The sequence below is a fragment of the Suricata suricatta genome, chromosome 2 (genome assembly GCF_006229205.1).
Source record: "Suricata suricatta isolate VVHF042 chromosome 2, meerkat_22Aug2017_6uvM2_HiC, whole genome shotgun sequence".
In the NCBI taxonomy this organism is placed as follows: domain Eukaryota; kingdom Metazoa; phylum Chordata; class Mammalia; order Carnivora; family Herpestidae; genus Suricata; species Suricata suricatta.
In genome coordinates, this window is record NC_043701.1 from 97,832,595 (window position 1) to 97,845,200 (window position 12,606).

At 39.1% G+C, this 12,606-nt stretch overlaps 1 protein-coding gene across 9 annotated transcripts in view; it reads left to right on the top strand.

Annotated features, from left to right (window-relative positions):
* Window positions 1-12,606, top strand: part of CCDC126 (coiled-coil domain containing 126) — a 94,861-nt gene that overhangs the window by 61,763 nt on the left and 20,492 nt on the right. For 6 of the 9 annotated variants that reach the window (XR_003905071.1, XM_029930240.1, XM_029930200.1 and 3 more), the window contains one exon: window positions 7,905-8,293. Coding sequence is in view for 8 of the 9 variants with exons in the window: in XM_029930240.1 (XP_029786100.1) it covers window positions 8,056-8,293 (238 nt within the window). In the remaining variant the exon portion in view is untranslated. Of the gene's footprint in view, window positions 1-4,255; window positions 4,418-7,472; window positions 7,562-7,904; window positions 8,294-12,606 lie in introns of those variants that run through there. The other 3 variants (XM_029930191.1, XM_029930219.1, XM_029930227.1) reach the window with 2 other exon arrangements.

The following is a 12,606-nucleotide window of genomic DNA, read 5'->3' on the forward strand; positions in this document are numbered from 1 at the left end:
TCTAGCTGTCGTGGGGCTCCATCTCATGAACCATGAGATCATGACCTGAGCCAGAATCAAGAGTCAGACGTTTAACCAACTGAGCCACTCAGGCGCCCCTCTCAAATCCTTCTTGTAGCAACTTTGTAATTCTTTGAATTATGGGAATGAGTTGTATTTGGAGCTTTAATGTGCCTACTTGATAATTTAATGAGTAGTTATTTCAGATTTAAGTAAAATTTCAGAATTTTAGGATTGTTGCTCTAAATGTCATGAGGATAACAGGCTTTCATTTAATGTTATAATTCATTCAATATTTACAAACCTAGCCTTCCTAGTGGAGGTAAAGAAAGTAGTATGGTATAGAGAAAACCTAAATAGTAAGTCAAGACCTGTGTTATAGGCCAATACAGTTTCTGCCACTAATTATCTCATTTTAGGCAAGATACTTCACATCCCTGGGTTTTATTTCATGAGGAAATATCCCAGGTTTGGATTATATATTTTTTTCTCAAGTCCTTCCAGCCTCAAAAATGGATAATCGAAGATACTTCAATTTTATCCAAAACTTCCATCTTTTCTTCCTCTTCCCCTCCCTCTCCCGCCCCCCCGCCCCCAAACACTGCACGGGGGTCACATTGCTGCTTGGGAGCAGGTGGGGTTAGGCTCAGGGATGGGCTTAAATTACAGAGTAGTTCTACCGATTGTTCCCTGGGCTCTGGGAGTGATGGCAGCAGTGCAGGGGATGTTATTCTTGTCCTTAGGAACCTGGGATTGAGGGGACAAGGCTCATGACTGAATGAGAAATGTGATGTGTAAAATAAGCTGATATAAAGTAATGTGCTTTGAGAGTTAGAAAAAGATCATCCTAGGGCCTCCTGGGTGGCTCAGTCAGTTAAGTGTCCAACTCTTGATCTCAGGTCAGGTCTTGATCTTAGGGTTCTGAGTTTAAGCCCTGTTCTGGGCTCCATGCTGGTTGTGGAGCCTACTTAAAAAGAAAGGGTGGACTAGAATAAGGTGTTGAGGATTTGAAATCCTTCTGGCTAAGCATTTAAACAGATACTCTAGTCTCATTTTAGGCTGTTTGGAAGCTGAACCCTTCTCATCAACACTATGCCATTATGCCATCTTTTAGGACTGGGTAATTCTTCAGTGACTGGTATCAATGAAGTATTTCATGTTGTCCACAAATTCTGAGTAGAAACTTGTTCAAGCCTGCTGGCTCTCTGATAGCTGCTAACTAACTGAATGGAAGGATATACGGAAGCTTGCTTCATAAATAAAAACGTATATAAATGTAGGGTGTTCTTATTATTGTATGAGACAGAATACTGGCTTGATTGGGGAAAATATTTTTTGACTAATGGGAAATAAATTTGCCGTTGGGGACTGGATTATGGAGGGCCATGAGAGCTAACCAGAGGAGTTTTATCTGGGTCTGGTAAAACATCTCCTGTATTAACTCACATTACTCAGATTATCAAGAATTAGTGGCCCAACTATAATAAATGTTAGTGTATATTGAATAGTATCGAGGTGTCATTTGTCTTTACGAGTATTAGGTAGTTACTGTTGTCCCCATTATATAAATGAGGACATCAGGGTCTAGGGAGATAAAATAACTTACTCAAGGTTTTAAAGAGAGAATGTGTAATTTCATATAGAGTACCTTGAGGTTGGAGGTGGAACAGGAGTGGGAGTGCTACTTTTTGAAGAGGCGACATTTGAGTTAAATACTAAAAGTTGAAGATGAACAAGCTGGCCGGGAGAGCTTTCCAAGCAGGTGAATAGTAGTTGTATATGGACCCTGAGGTCAGAAAGAATTCGGTTTGTCTTGCGTAGTGCGGCTGTAGCACAGTGAGCAAGGTGGAAGTGGTATGCGGGTAGGACATGAGTGAGAAGGGCAGAAATCAGATTTTGCAGGGCCTTGTGGCCTGATGTAAAGAGCTTTAGTTTTATTCTAAGTGCAGTGGGAAATTGTTGAAGGGTTTTTATTAAAAAAATTTTTTTTTATGTCTTGTATTTATTTTTGAGAGACAGAGAGATCGTGTGAGCAGGGGAGAGTCAGAGAAAAAGGAAGACACAGAATCTGAAGCAGGCTCCAGGCTTTGAGCTAGCTGTCAGCACAGAGCCCAATGCAAGGCTCGAACCCATGAACTGTGAGATCATGACCCAAGCCGAAGCTGGCTGCTTAACTGACTTAGCCACCCAGGCGCCCCTGTTGAAGGGTTTTTAAAGAGGGGAATGATGTGATATGGTTTTGCATGTGTGCGTGTGGGGTGGTAAAAAATATATAACATAAAATGTACCATTTTTAAGCGTACAGTTCAGGGGCATCAAGTGCATTCACATTGTTGTGTGACCATCGCCATTATACATCTCTGGAACTTTTCATTATCCCAAAGTAAAACTCTATGTCTTAAACTTTAAACCATAACTCTAACTCTCTGTTCTCCTATCCACCCTCCTCCCTGCCCCCCTGCCCCCAGCCTCTGCTAACTACCATTCTACTTTCTGTCTCTGTGTATCTAACTATTCTAAGTACCTATATTAAGTGAAATTATACAATATTTGTCCTTTTGTGTCTGGCTTATTAACTTAGCATGTTTTGTGTTTTTCTTTTGAAGTAGGCTCCATGATCACTGCAGGGCTTGAACTCATGACCAAGAGTTGAATGCTCTACCCACTGAGTCAGCCAGGTGCCCCTTAATATGATGTCTTGAAGGTTCATACATGTTGTAGCTTGCATCAGCTTAAATCTGAGTAATATTCCGTTGTATGAATATACCACATTTTGTTTATTTGTTCATTTGTTGAATACTTTGTTGTGTAGTGCGCGCGTGGGCACACAGAAGCAGGAACGCGAGGATAAGGGAATGAGGAAAAGAAGAAAGAATCAAAGGATGGGAACGGGAGGGACAACAGGAGCGGTGCTCATATTGCCGCTTTATCTCTCACATGCAAGTAGTTTTATACAAACAGCCACAGCTAAGAGAAGGTTTTTTCTAGACAAAACTTTTCCTATTTTCACGATTATTGTTGTACCATACTCCTGGGAACTTTACACCCTCTCCTTATTGTTATTATAAGCGTGCCAAAGTGTAAAGGACATTTGTACAATAACATTTCAACTCAAGAAACTTGAAGGACATTGGTGCAATAACATCTTAACTCAAGTGAATTAACCTCTGAGGAACTGGACCAGCTGGGTTGTAAGGACACGAGAGCTTTGCTCCATCACACTCTCCTTTCTGGCTCCTCGCTGCTGCTTCCCACACTGTTGTTTCCGTCTTTTGGCTATTGTTGAATAATGCTGCAGTGAACATAGGTGCACAAGTATCTAGAAGACCCTGCTTTCACATCTTTGTCATTATCCCCAGAGGTGGAATTGCTGGATCATAAACGCATAGTTTTGCGTTTAATTTTTTGAGGAACTGACAGCCTGTTTTCCACAGTGGCTGTATACCGTTTCTCATTCCCACCAGCAGTGTACAAGGGTTCCAATTTCTCCACAGCTACTAACACGTGTGTGTGTGTGTGTGTGTGTGTGTGTGTGTGTGTGTTTTAGTAATAGTTATAGGGAAAGAAAAATCTTTTTTCCTTACCTTCATAGGTTCAGTACCCTGGACTCTGCAAATTAAACTGACAAAAGATAGATTAACAGGAGGAAAAGATTTATTTCATATGTAAATGAGGGCATCACAGAAATGAAATGAAAACTCTAAAGAAGCTGTTAGGCCTGAGAGAGTTTATGTATCATTTATCCAAAGAGCCATAAATGGTGGAGATCTGACAAGACAAAGGAAAAAGAGTTTTAGCTTCTAGAGGTGTCAATTTTGAGAAGGTAAATATATGGGGGAAACTAAAGGAAGATGAAGGTTGTTTAAGATGTGTTTGTATAGATTCATCTCATCCTCAACTCCCTGTCTCCCTTGGTAAGAATGTTCTCACATTTCTGGTGGGAAATCTGTATCTTGCTTTTAGGTAGAAAGGGAGCGTGAAGGGCAGGGAGCCCTTCCTGCATCTGCTGTTTCTTAGTCATCTTCAGTTCAAAATAATCCTTACACCCATGTGGCATAGTTTGGGCGGTATACTCTGATGACTTTCATATCATCCTGATAATGGGTATGAAGTGGTACCTCATTGTGGTTTTAATTTGCATTTCCCTAGTGATTAGGGATTTGGGCATCTTTCCATGTGCTTATTGTTCATTTGCATATCTTCTTTGAGATCCATTCAAATTGTGACTATTCAAATCATGACTTATTTTTAAAAGAACATTTTGGCTGCTCTGAGGACAGTCGCTTGAAGTGGGGTTGGAGAGGAATCTGGGAACCCACTGGAGAAGCTGCTGTAGGAATCTAGTTGGAGATGGTGATACTTGGACCACACTCTGCTCCCTCGTCATACCTGGTGCTCTGTGGATAATTCATTTTAAGTATGTCTCCTCTCCTTCATTCTTCTGGTTTTGGGCCCTTTGTAATTTCCGCAGTGGGGCAAGAACTTTCCCCTAGGAATCCTGAAAATATTGAGGAGTCTATCTTAGATCAAAATAATGATGAAGGTGATGATTTTTTCTTCCTTCCTTCCTTCCTTCCTTCCTTGCCTTTAAAAACTATTTGGGCCAAATTTGACATTAGATTTTTAAGTCATTAGTAGACAGTTAATAACGGTGGCCTAGAATTTGGGATTCAAAGTTTTTAGAGTATATTCTATTTGGGTTGAGAAAGGACTCTAATAAATACTGTGCTAGATGGTAGCCATAAGTCCTCAGTGACAGTGTAGGCCTTGTAGGTCTAGTTATTATCTCCATCCTGACTTAGGTGGCCTTCCAGGAGCTGGACCGGTACTTGAAACCTAGAGAAAAATAGGCGACGTTCAGAATGTAAGTTCCTTAGTCACTTGCAGCTTTGAACATTGCCCAGAAAGGAGATAGTAAATCGTCTCTTTTTTTCTTTTTTCTTTACTGAAGATTGAGTCTAAGAACAATTTCTCTTTAAAAGTACTAAAGTAAATTACCTCCAGTTGGCTAAACAACTGAAGTCTTCTTGTCTGCTTTTTTCTTCCTATACAGCATCACAAAAATATCTTTCAGGGAACAGAACAGTGTATTCCTATTGATCATAGGGATTAAAGTGGTACTGATAGAAGTTATTTACTCTTCAGTCCACCTCTACATCTGCCTAGTAAATATAGGGCTTAGCTTGCCCTGGCAGGAGTGACTTGGGTTACGGCAAAGATACCTGCTTTTTCTCCCCCTCACCCCTTCCTCTCAGGGTCATTATAAGTAGGTCCAAGTAAGAAGCCTTTGTCACACCTGATGAACTGACCTGTAACCTTGAATTTAGTGGTCCGACCTGTAGCTCTCATTGCTGCTTCATGAAGAAATGTGAGATTTGGAGGGTGGTCCCCACACTTTGATGCACATTGGAATAATTTAGGGCTCTTTGAAAACCAAAAATGGATGCGAGGTTCCCACCCCCTACACATTCTAATTTAATTGGTGTGGGGTGTGACCTGGCATGGGGATATTTTAAAAACTCTCCAGGTGTAGCATTCTGAGACCAAAGGCATAATTGAATCCTTTTGGGAATCTTTGTCACCTCTGCTGGGCTTGCTTGGAATTACTTGTGGAAATGAACCCTTAGAAGAGTTTTCAGGCTGTCTTGGGCCTTTGAACTGCTCTGCTCTTTATCAGGTTGTCAGATGTGAAGTGGCTCCAGGCTGTCTTTAAACTTAGAGAGGGCGCTAGGGTGCCTTTTTTCCCTAGTAGCTCCCACACTCACTTCATTCCTTGGTGTCCTTTAGTTCCCTGATGTAGAGTGGGGTTAATGGCTCCCAACTTCTCCTCTCTTTGCTGTTCTCAGAAATAAACCCTTTTATGTTAAATGTTTAACTTCTTATCAATATAGGAAAGCGTGTTACAGGGGCCTCTCAGTGACTTAGTCGTTTATGCATCCTACTTCTGCCCAGATCTCATGGTTAGTGGATCTGAGCCCCTTATTGGGCTCTGTGCTGACAGTGTGGAGCCTGCTTGGGATTTTCTCTCTCCCTCTCCCTTTGCCCCTCCTTCACTTTTACTCTCTCTCTCAAATAAATAAATAAACTTAAAAAGAAGAAAAAATTTAACAAACACAAGTAAGTTATAAAGCATATGGAGATTTTAGTATAGTAGTCCCTTAAACCTTCTCGACTTCCTTCTGAGATGGTGTGCTTTAATTTTGTCGAGGGCAGCAGTGAGCCAGACACATTCCAAGGAGAGTCAAGACTGTGAAGACCTTTCTAGTATGCTTCTTCTCTGAGTTTAATCACCAGGTAGTATACAGTTAATGTAGAGCAATAAGGGGCTCTTTATTTATCTTTGGGCCCATCACACTGAGAAACTAGGTTTAAACTAGGTTTTCTTTTTCCCCCAAGGAAATTTATTACTTTGGGGGCATATTCTCCTTAGCTAACTTTCTGTCTTGTCCACCATCAGTGTGTTTTCTCTCTGTGTCTGGTGTTTGTACTGCCACTCATCCTTAAATCAAAGTTCATGGTCATGTGCAGTTTTCATTGTTCAGCTTGTACCTAATTGGAAGAACTTTACTTCTTAGAGATTAGACTCCTTGTTTGACTGGCAGCCCCTCCTTCCTCTGTCAATCTCCTGTTCTCTGCCTAATGACAGTCTTGGGATTTGTCATTTTACTGGAGTTCTGTAAAACTTATGAGTTCTAATGGGACCGAGTTTAAGGACCCCTTTTAAAGGAAAGGACAGATCCTGAATTGGAGGTATAGATTCTGAACTTGGAGCTCTTGTCAAAGTTCAGGCAAGGATGAGTGGCCTGTGTAAAAATTGTAGGCAGGTTAACCACCTCATTAAGCTTTAATGTGATCATCTTTAACGTGAGATACCAGCTTTCTTTTGAGGTCATTGAAAATAATCACATAACCCTTGTGAAGTATTTTTAAGATAAGAACTCAGTGGTTGTCCACGGCTGCAGTTTCTGCTGTTACTATTTTACTGCCATTGCCCATTGCTTCAAAGGAGGGGCAGAGATTGAGGGCCTGAACTTTGAATCTTACCTCTGCCACTATCTAGTTGTATGACCTTGGACAATTTATTTAACTTCCCTTTACCTCAGTTTTTTTCACCTGCTAAGTGAGAACATTCTTAGTGTGGGAGTTGTGAAGAGTTAGTTAGTGAATTCATGTAACCAGCTTAGAGTAGAATCTGGTACAAAGTGATTGTAGTAAGGCTGTTGCTGTTATTTAACTGAGGTACCCTCTTTGCCTCTGCTTTTGAGTGTTTTCCTTTTTGGCCTTGGATATGTATAGTGACCTCAAACTTTGCAGGCCGTCATTTTAACTTTCATTTGCCAAAGTACCTAGGAGTCTCTGCTCTTAATTCTCCAGTGATGTCACTTTTCTAATATTGTTGCCATGCCAGCTTTATAAGAACCCGATTGTGACTGCTTCAGAAGGACCCAGTTGGTTTTTCTGCTGGTGGTAGGTCAGCTAATGTGACACACAGATCAGACTTAAAAAGACATCTGAGCCAGTGAAGAAAGATCTCTAAAGGAAAAATATAAGTGATATACATGTGAGGAATATTCTTTTAACATTTTACTTGGGAATCCAGAACTTCTACTTTCTTTCTTTCTTTTTTTAAACTTTTTATCCATTTATTTATTTTTGAGAGAGAGTGAGACAGAGCATGAGTGGGGAGGGGCAGAGAGAGAGAGGGAGACACAGAATCTGAAATAGGCTGAGCTGTTAGTGCAGAGCCTGATGCAGGGCTCAAACCCACAAATTGTGAGATCATGATCTGAGCTGAAGACTGAGCCATCTAGGTTCCCCTTATAGAATCTCTTAAATCTATCATTGTCTATTCTGTTGCTGGTATAGGTTAAAACTAATCAATTTTTCCCTTCTCAATTTTACAGAGTTAATTGAGAGTTGGAGGCAACCTTGCTGAAGATGAAGAATATACATTAGAGAAGGAAATTTTTTTCTTTTTTCTTTCAAAAGTCTTGATCGTTTGGTGGCTTACGACCAGTTACCACTCTTCATTTGAGTCTGTTTTCTTCATCAGAAATGATTTTTACAATTTCAAGGAAAACTATGTCCCAGAAATTGAGTTTACTGTTGCTTGTATTTGGACTCATTTGGGGATTGATGTTACTGCACTATACTTTTCAGCAACCAAGACATCAAAGCAGTGTCAAGTTACGTGAACAGATACTAGATTTAAGCAAAAGATATGTTAAAGCTCTAGCAGAGGAAAATAAGAACGCAGTGGATGTTGAGAACGGCGCCTCTATGGCAGGATATGGTAAGATGACCATGGACTATTCCTCGTTTTCTCCTCTTCGACTTATCCACGTTTAAAGGTAGTCATGGAGGGAAATCTCATTACTTCATGCGTAGGTCTTTACAAAGTACATTTTTCTCGACTTTTTATTACGAAAAAATTCAAATATACTGACAAGTAGGAACTGTGATAAATGCCTATATATCTACATGGCTGTTGCCTAGATTTAACAATTATTAACATTTTGCCAATTTGTTTTGTCTAATTCTTGAAGACCAGTTAAATTATAGAAATTGTGACATTTCACTGCCAGATATTTCCATATGTGTCTCTAAAAAAATGACCTTTCCATGCATGATTAGCATAGTATTATAACACCTTGTTCACATGTACATTCTCCTGACTGTGCCAGTACAGACCTTCGGTTGTGTAACACCTGTTAGTCCCTGGAAGCAGCATTTGCCTGGGTCTTCAGTTTTGTTTGTTGCCATTCTCCTTTTCACTTTCTGGTTTCCTGCTGTGTTTTTCTTTTCTTTTTCTTTCTTTCTTTCTTTCTTTTATTTTCCTGCTGTGTTTTAAGTTCTATATGACTGCCATGGTCTCACTTGCCTTTAAGACTTAAGAGAGAGAGGAGATAGAACACTTTGTATATGAGTGTGTGGGCATTTTCTCTATTTCAGTGGCTTTTTCTTTTTAGTTATACATGTATGTATTTAAAGAATCAAAATGTGTTATGAGTCTGGTAATAAAAAAGGGCAGTTTTTCCCACCTCCAGCAGTATTCAAACTTCCCATTCCTTAGAGCCAGTCATCTTAAATTATTTATTCTGATTTATTTGGTGATTACCTCCATACCTCCAAATAACATGCTCTCTGAGGTGCTTCTTGATTTTTCAGTTATAGAAATTATCTGTTAGCTTCCCACTGTGCAGGCGAGGGTTCAGCTTTCTTTTTCAACCCAAATTGCATCCCTCCCACCTCAGGCTGTTTTCACACACACATGTCCTTATAGTCCTGCCATTTCCCCATCTCAATTTTGGTTAGAACAATATTCAATGTTTGCATTATTATGACTGTGTTAGTGGTATTCATTACTCATTACTGAGCCATGTAGTACATGATTGCTTTTCCTTTCACGTATAACCATATTTTCCCCCTCTAGAATTAATTAGTAAATACCAATTTGTTTCTTTGCCTAGTTTTCTACCCTAAATCTCCCACAGTTGTTAAGTCTCCTCCCAGTGTATTCAGACACACTAGGTATTTCATCAGATTTATCTAGAAGAAATCTTTCCGAGAGTCTTCTGATCTCTGGTTTGGACTTTGTCTTCTCTAGGCTTGTGGTGGTGAATTATTGTAGGATCTTCCTGCACTGTCATCCCTTTACCTCTCTCTTGTGTTGGATCTCCTGTTGCCTGGAATTCTGCGGCTTCCTCTTTATTGTCTCTCCCTCATATTAGGGGAACCGGTCCTTGCAGTTTTTCAGAAAGGTACGAGGAAGGTCAAAGTTTAGATCCTTGCGTATCTGAAAAGCTCTTTTTATACCCCTACTCTCATGCTTACTTGAAAATTTGACTGAGTATGGAGTCCTAATTTGGAAATAGTTTTCTCTTGGATTTTAAAGCCTTTTTTCTTTTTCTTTTTTTCCCCCTCTCCTTAGCTTCCAGTGCTCTTTTTGTGAATTTAATGCTGTTTTGATTCTTCATTCTTTTAAACAATTTCTTTCTTTATTTACTTTTTTAAAATATTTATTTTTTTTTTTAAGAGAGATGTGACAGAGTGCGAGAAGGGGGAGGGGCAGAGAGAGAAGGAGACACAGAATCTGAAGCAGGCTCCAGGCTCTGAGCTGTCAGCACAGAGCCCAACGTGGGGGTCTAACCCACAAACTGTGAGATCATGACCTGAGCTGAAGTTGGATGCTTAACTGACTGAGCCACCCAGGTGACCTCAGATTTTTTTTTTATGTTTTAAAGTTTGTTTATTCATTTTTAGAGGAGAGTGCACCTGAGCAGGGGAGGGACAGAGACAGGGAGAGAGAAAATACTAAGCAGTCCATACATTGCCAGTGTGGAGCCCGACATGGGGCTCTATATCTTATGAACTGTGAGATCATGACCTGCGTCAAAACCAAGAGTTGCATGTTTAACCAACTGAGCCACCTAGGCGCCACTGACTCTTCATCCTTTATATGTGACTTATTTTTTGGAAGTTTGTGAGATATTTGTCCCAGTCCCATAATACTGTTCTGAGATTTTTCAAAATGATGTCCCTGGGTATGCATTTGTTTCATACATGTGCTGGGACCCCAGTGGGTACTTTATTTATTTTCCCCCAAATTTCATAAGTTTATTTCTTTACTAGTACCCATGATATCTAAGAGATACAATATTCATGACTCAGGATAATGATCATGCTCTGATTGTCTCTACACATCATCTACAACATTTCAAGTGGTCTCCACCAACCAACCACTTCCAATGAGGATATACTGTCCAAATTACGAAAGTCCTAAAACCAAAATACATTTGTTTAACAAAATTTTTAAAATTGTTTTTAAAAATTTTTAATTTTTGAGAGAGAGAGAGCATGAGAGACACAGAATCTGAAGCAGGCTCCAGGCCCTGAGCTGTCAGCACAGAGCCCAGCTGAGCTGGGGCTCAAACTCACAGACTCTGAGATCATGACCTGAGCCGAAGTCCGACACTCAACGGATTTAGCCACCCAGGCGCACCCAAAACACATTTTTTAAAAACATAATCATAATTGTATGTAAGCAATAAAGTCAAAATGACTTCAGACTTTTTAACTGTTATCATTCTAATACCTACTCCCATTTTTGCCTTTTTCTACCAAATGATATGTTACTTCTTTATGCAAATACTCTGCAAGTTCCTTCACAAATATAAATTTCATTAATGTCAGAAGAAAAAATAAGAATTACAGAAAGTCTTCCATTTATATTTACCCTTGGCTTAACTTCCTTTAAATGTGGACTTCTCTTTACTCAATGGGGGTTACCTTAATGCCACATAGATATCACCCATTATAGTAACATATCCATTCATTTACTGTGTTGATTGAGGTTGCCAGTGATACAATCCATGTACAAGGTTTATTTTACCCTTCATCGTTAAAAAAAAAAAAGTTTCAAACCATTTCAAACACTTCAATAAAATGGTATTATTGAAATAATATTAGGAGCAAATAGAAAATTTCTGTGTATTTATTTTGAAAAGAATAGACTTTTTTGTAACTGTGCTAAAAATGGTCACTTATTTAACTTCTCTGTAGATATAGCAAAGAAAAATCAAGTATGAAACTAAGGCTTTTTATAGTTCACATGCTAATGTGAATAAAATGAACATTCTTTCAAAAGAACATACTGCCTTCACATGGTTAAACTTCTGTTAGGTTATTAGGTTTTTGTTTTTCCCTCTCTACCTGCAGAAGACTAATTATCTTTCAAGAAAAATATTTACTAGAGATCAGAGTTTAACTTTCTTAAGAGTTTGGGTTTCTAAGGTATATCCATGTTAAATATATACCTTAAGTAAACCCTGCTACTTATGAAGGATATATTTTGTTTACAACCATCAAGCGATGATTTTAAAATGGCGCTAAATCTAGTGAAAATTAAGTTCTACAGTATTTTATCAAAAGCTTGATTTATATCTTTTTATGAATCACAACTCTTGCAGTTCTTTCAAATAATTCTTTAAAGTAACTGGCTCCTTCTGTGCTAATCTGTTTATTTCCATGATGTGCTTGTTTTATCCCAAACTGGAACTTATCAGTTTGTGTAAGAATATTTAATGTGTCATCTTTTTAAATTAAAAAAATATATTTTTTAGTGTTTATTTCTTGAGAGGGAGAGAGACAGAGAGAGATAGTGCGAGCAGGGGAAGGGCAGAGAGAGAAGGAGACACAGAATCTGGAGCAGGCTCCAGGCTCTGAGCTGTCAGTACAGAGCCCGAACCGTGAGATCATGACCTGAGCTGAAGTAGGACACTCAACCGACTGAGCCACCCAGGAGACTCTCATCTTTTTGAATTTTAATTTTGATAAGTTAGTGTCTGATTTTTATAGAACTATATCCAGCCTAGCTTCTAGATCACATAACAGATTCTGAAATTTGGGATAAAATTTCTGCTCCATTCCTGATCCTTTAACAACATTGGTGCAAATACTTGCTGCTTGCTTCTAAAGGGAATTTTTAGGTGATTCTAACAGATAAAAGAAGGAATGTTGTTTTGTAGATTCTAATTGGTAATTCTTTCAGGTTGCAGCTTGAAAAACACCAGCACTTTATCTTATGTCAGCAAAATCAGGTGTGTT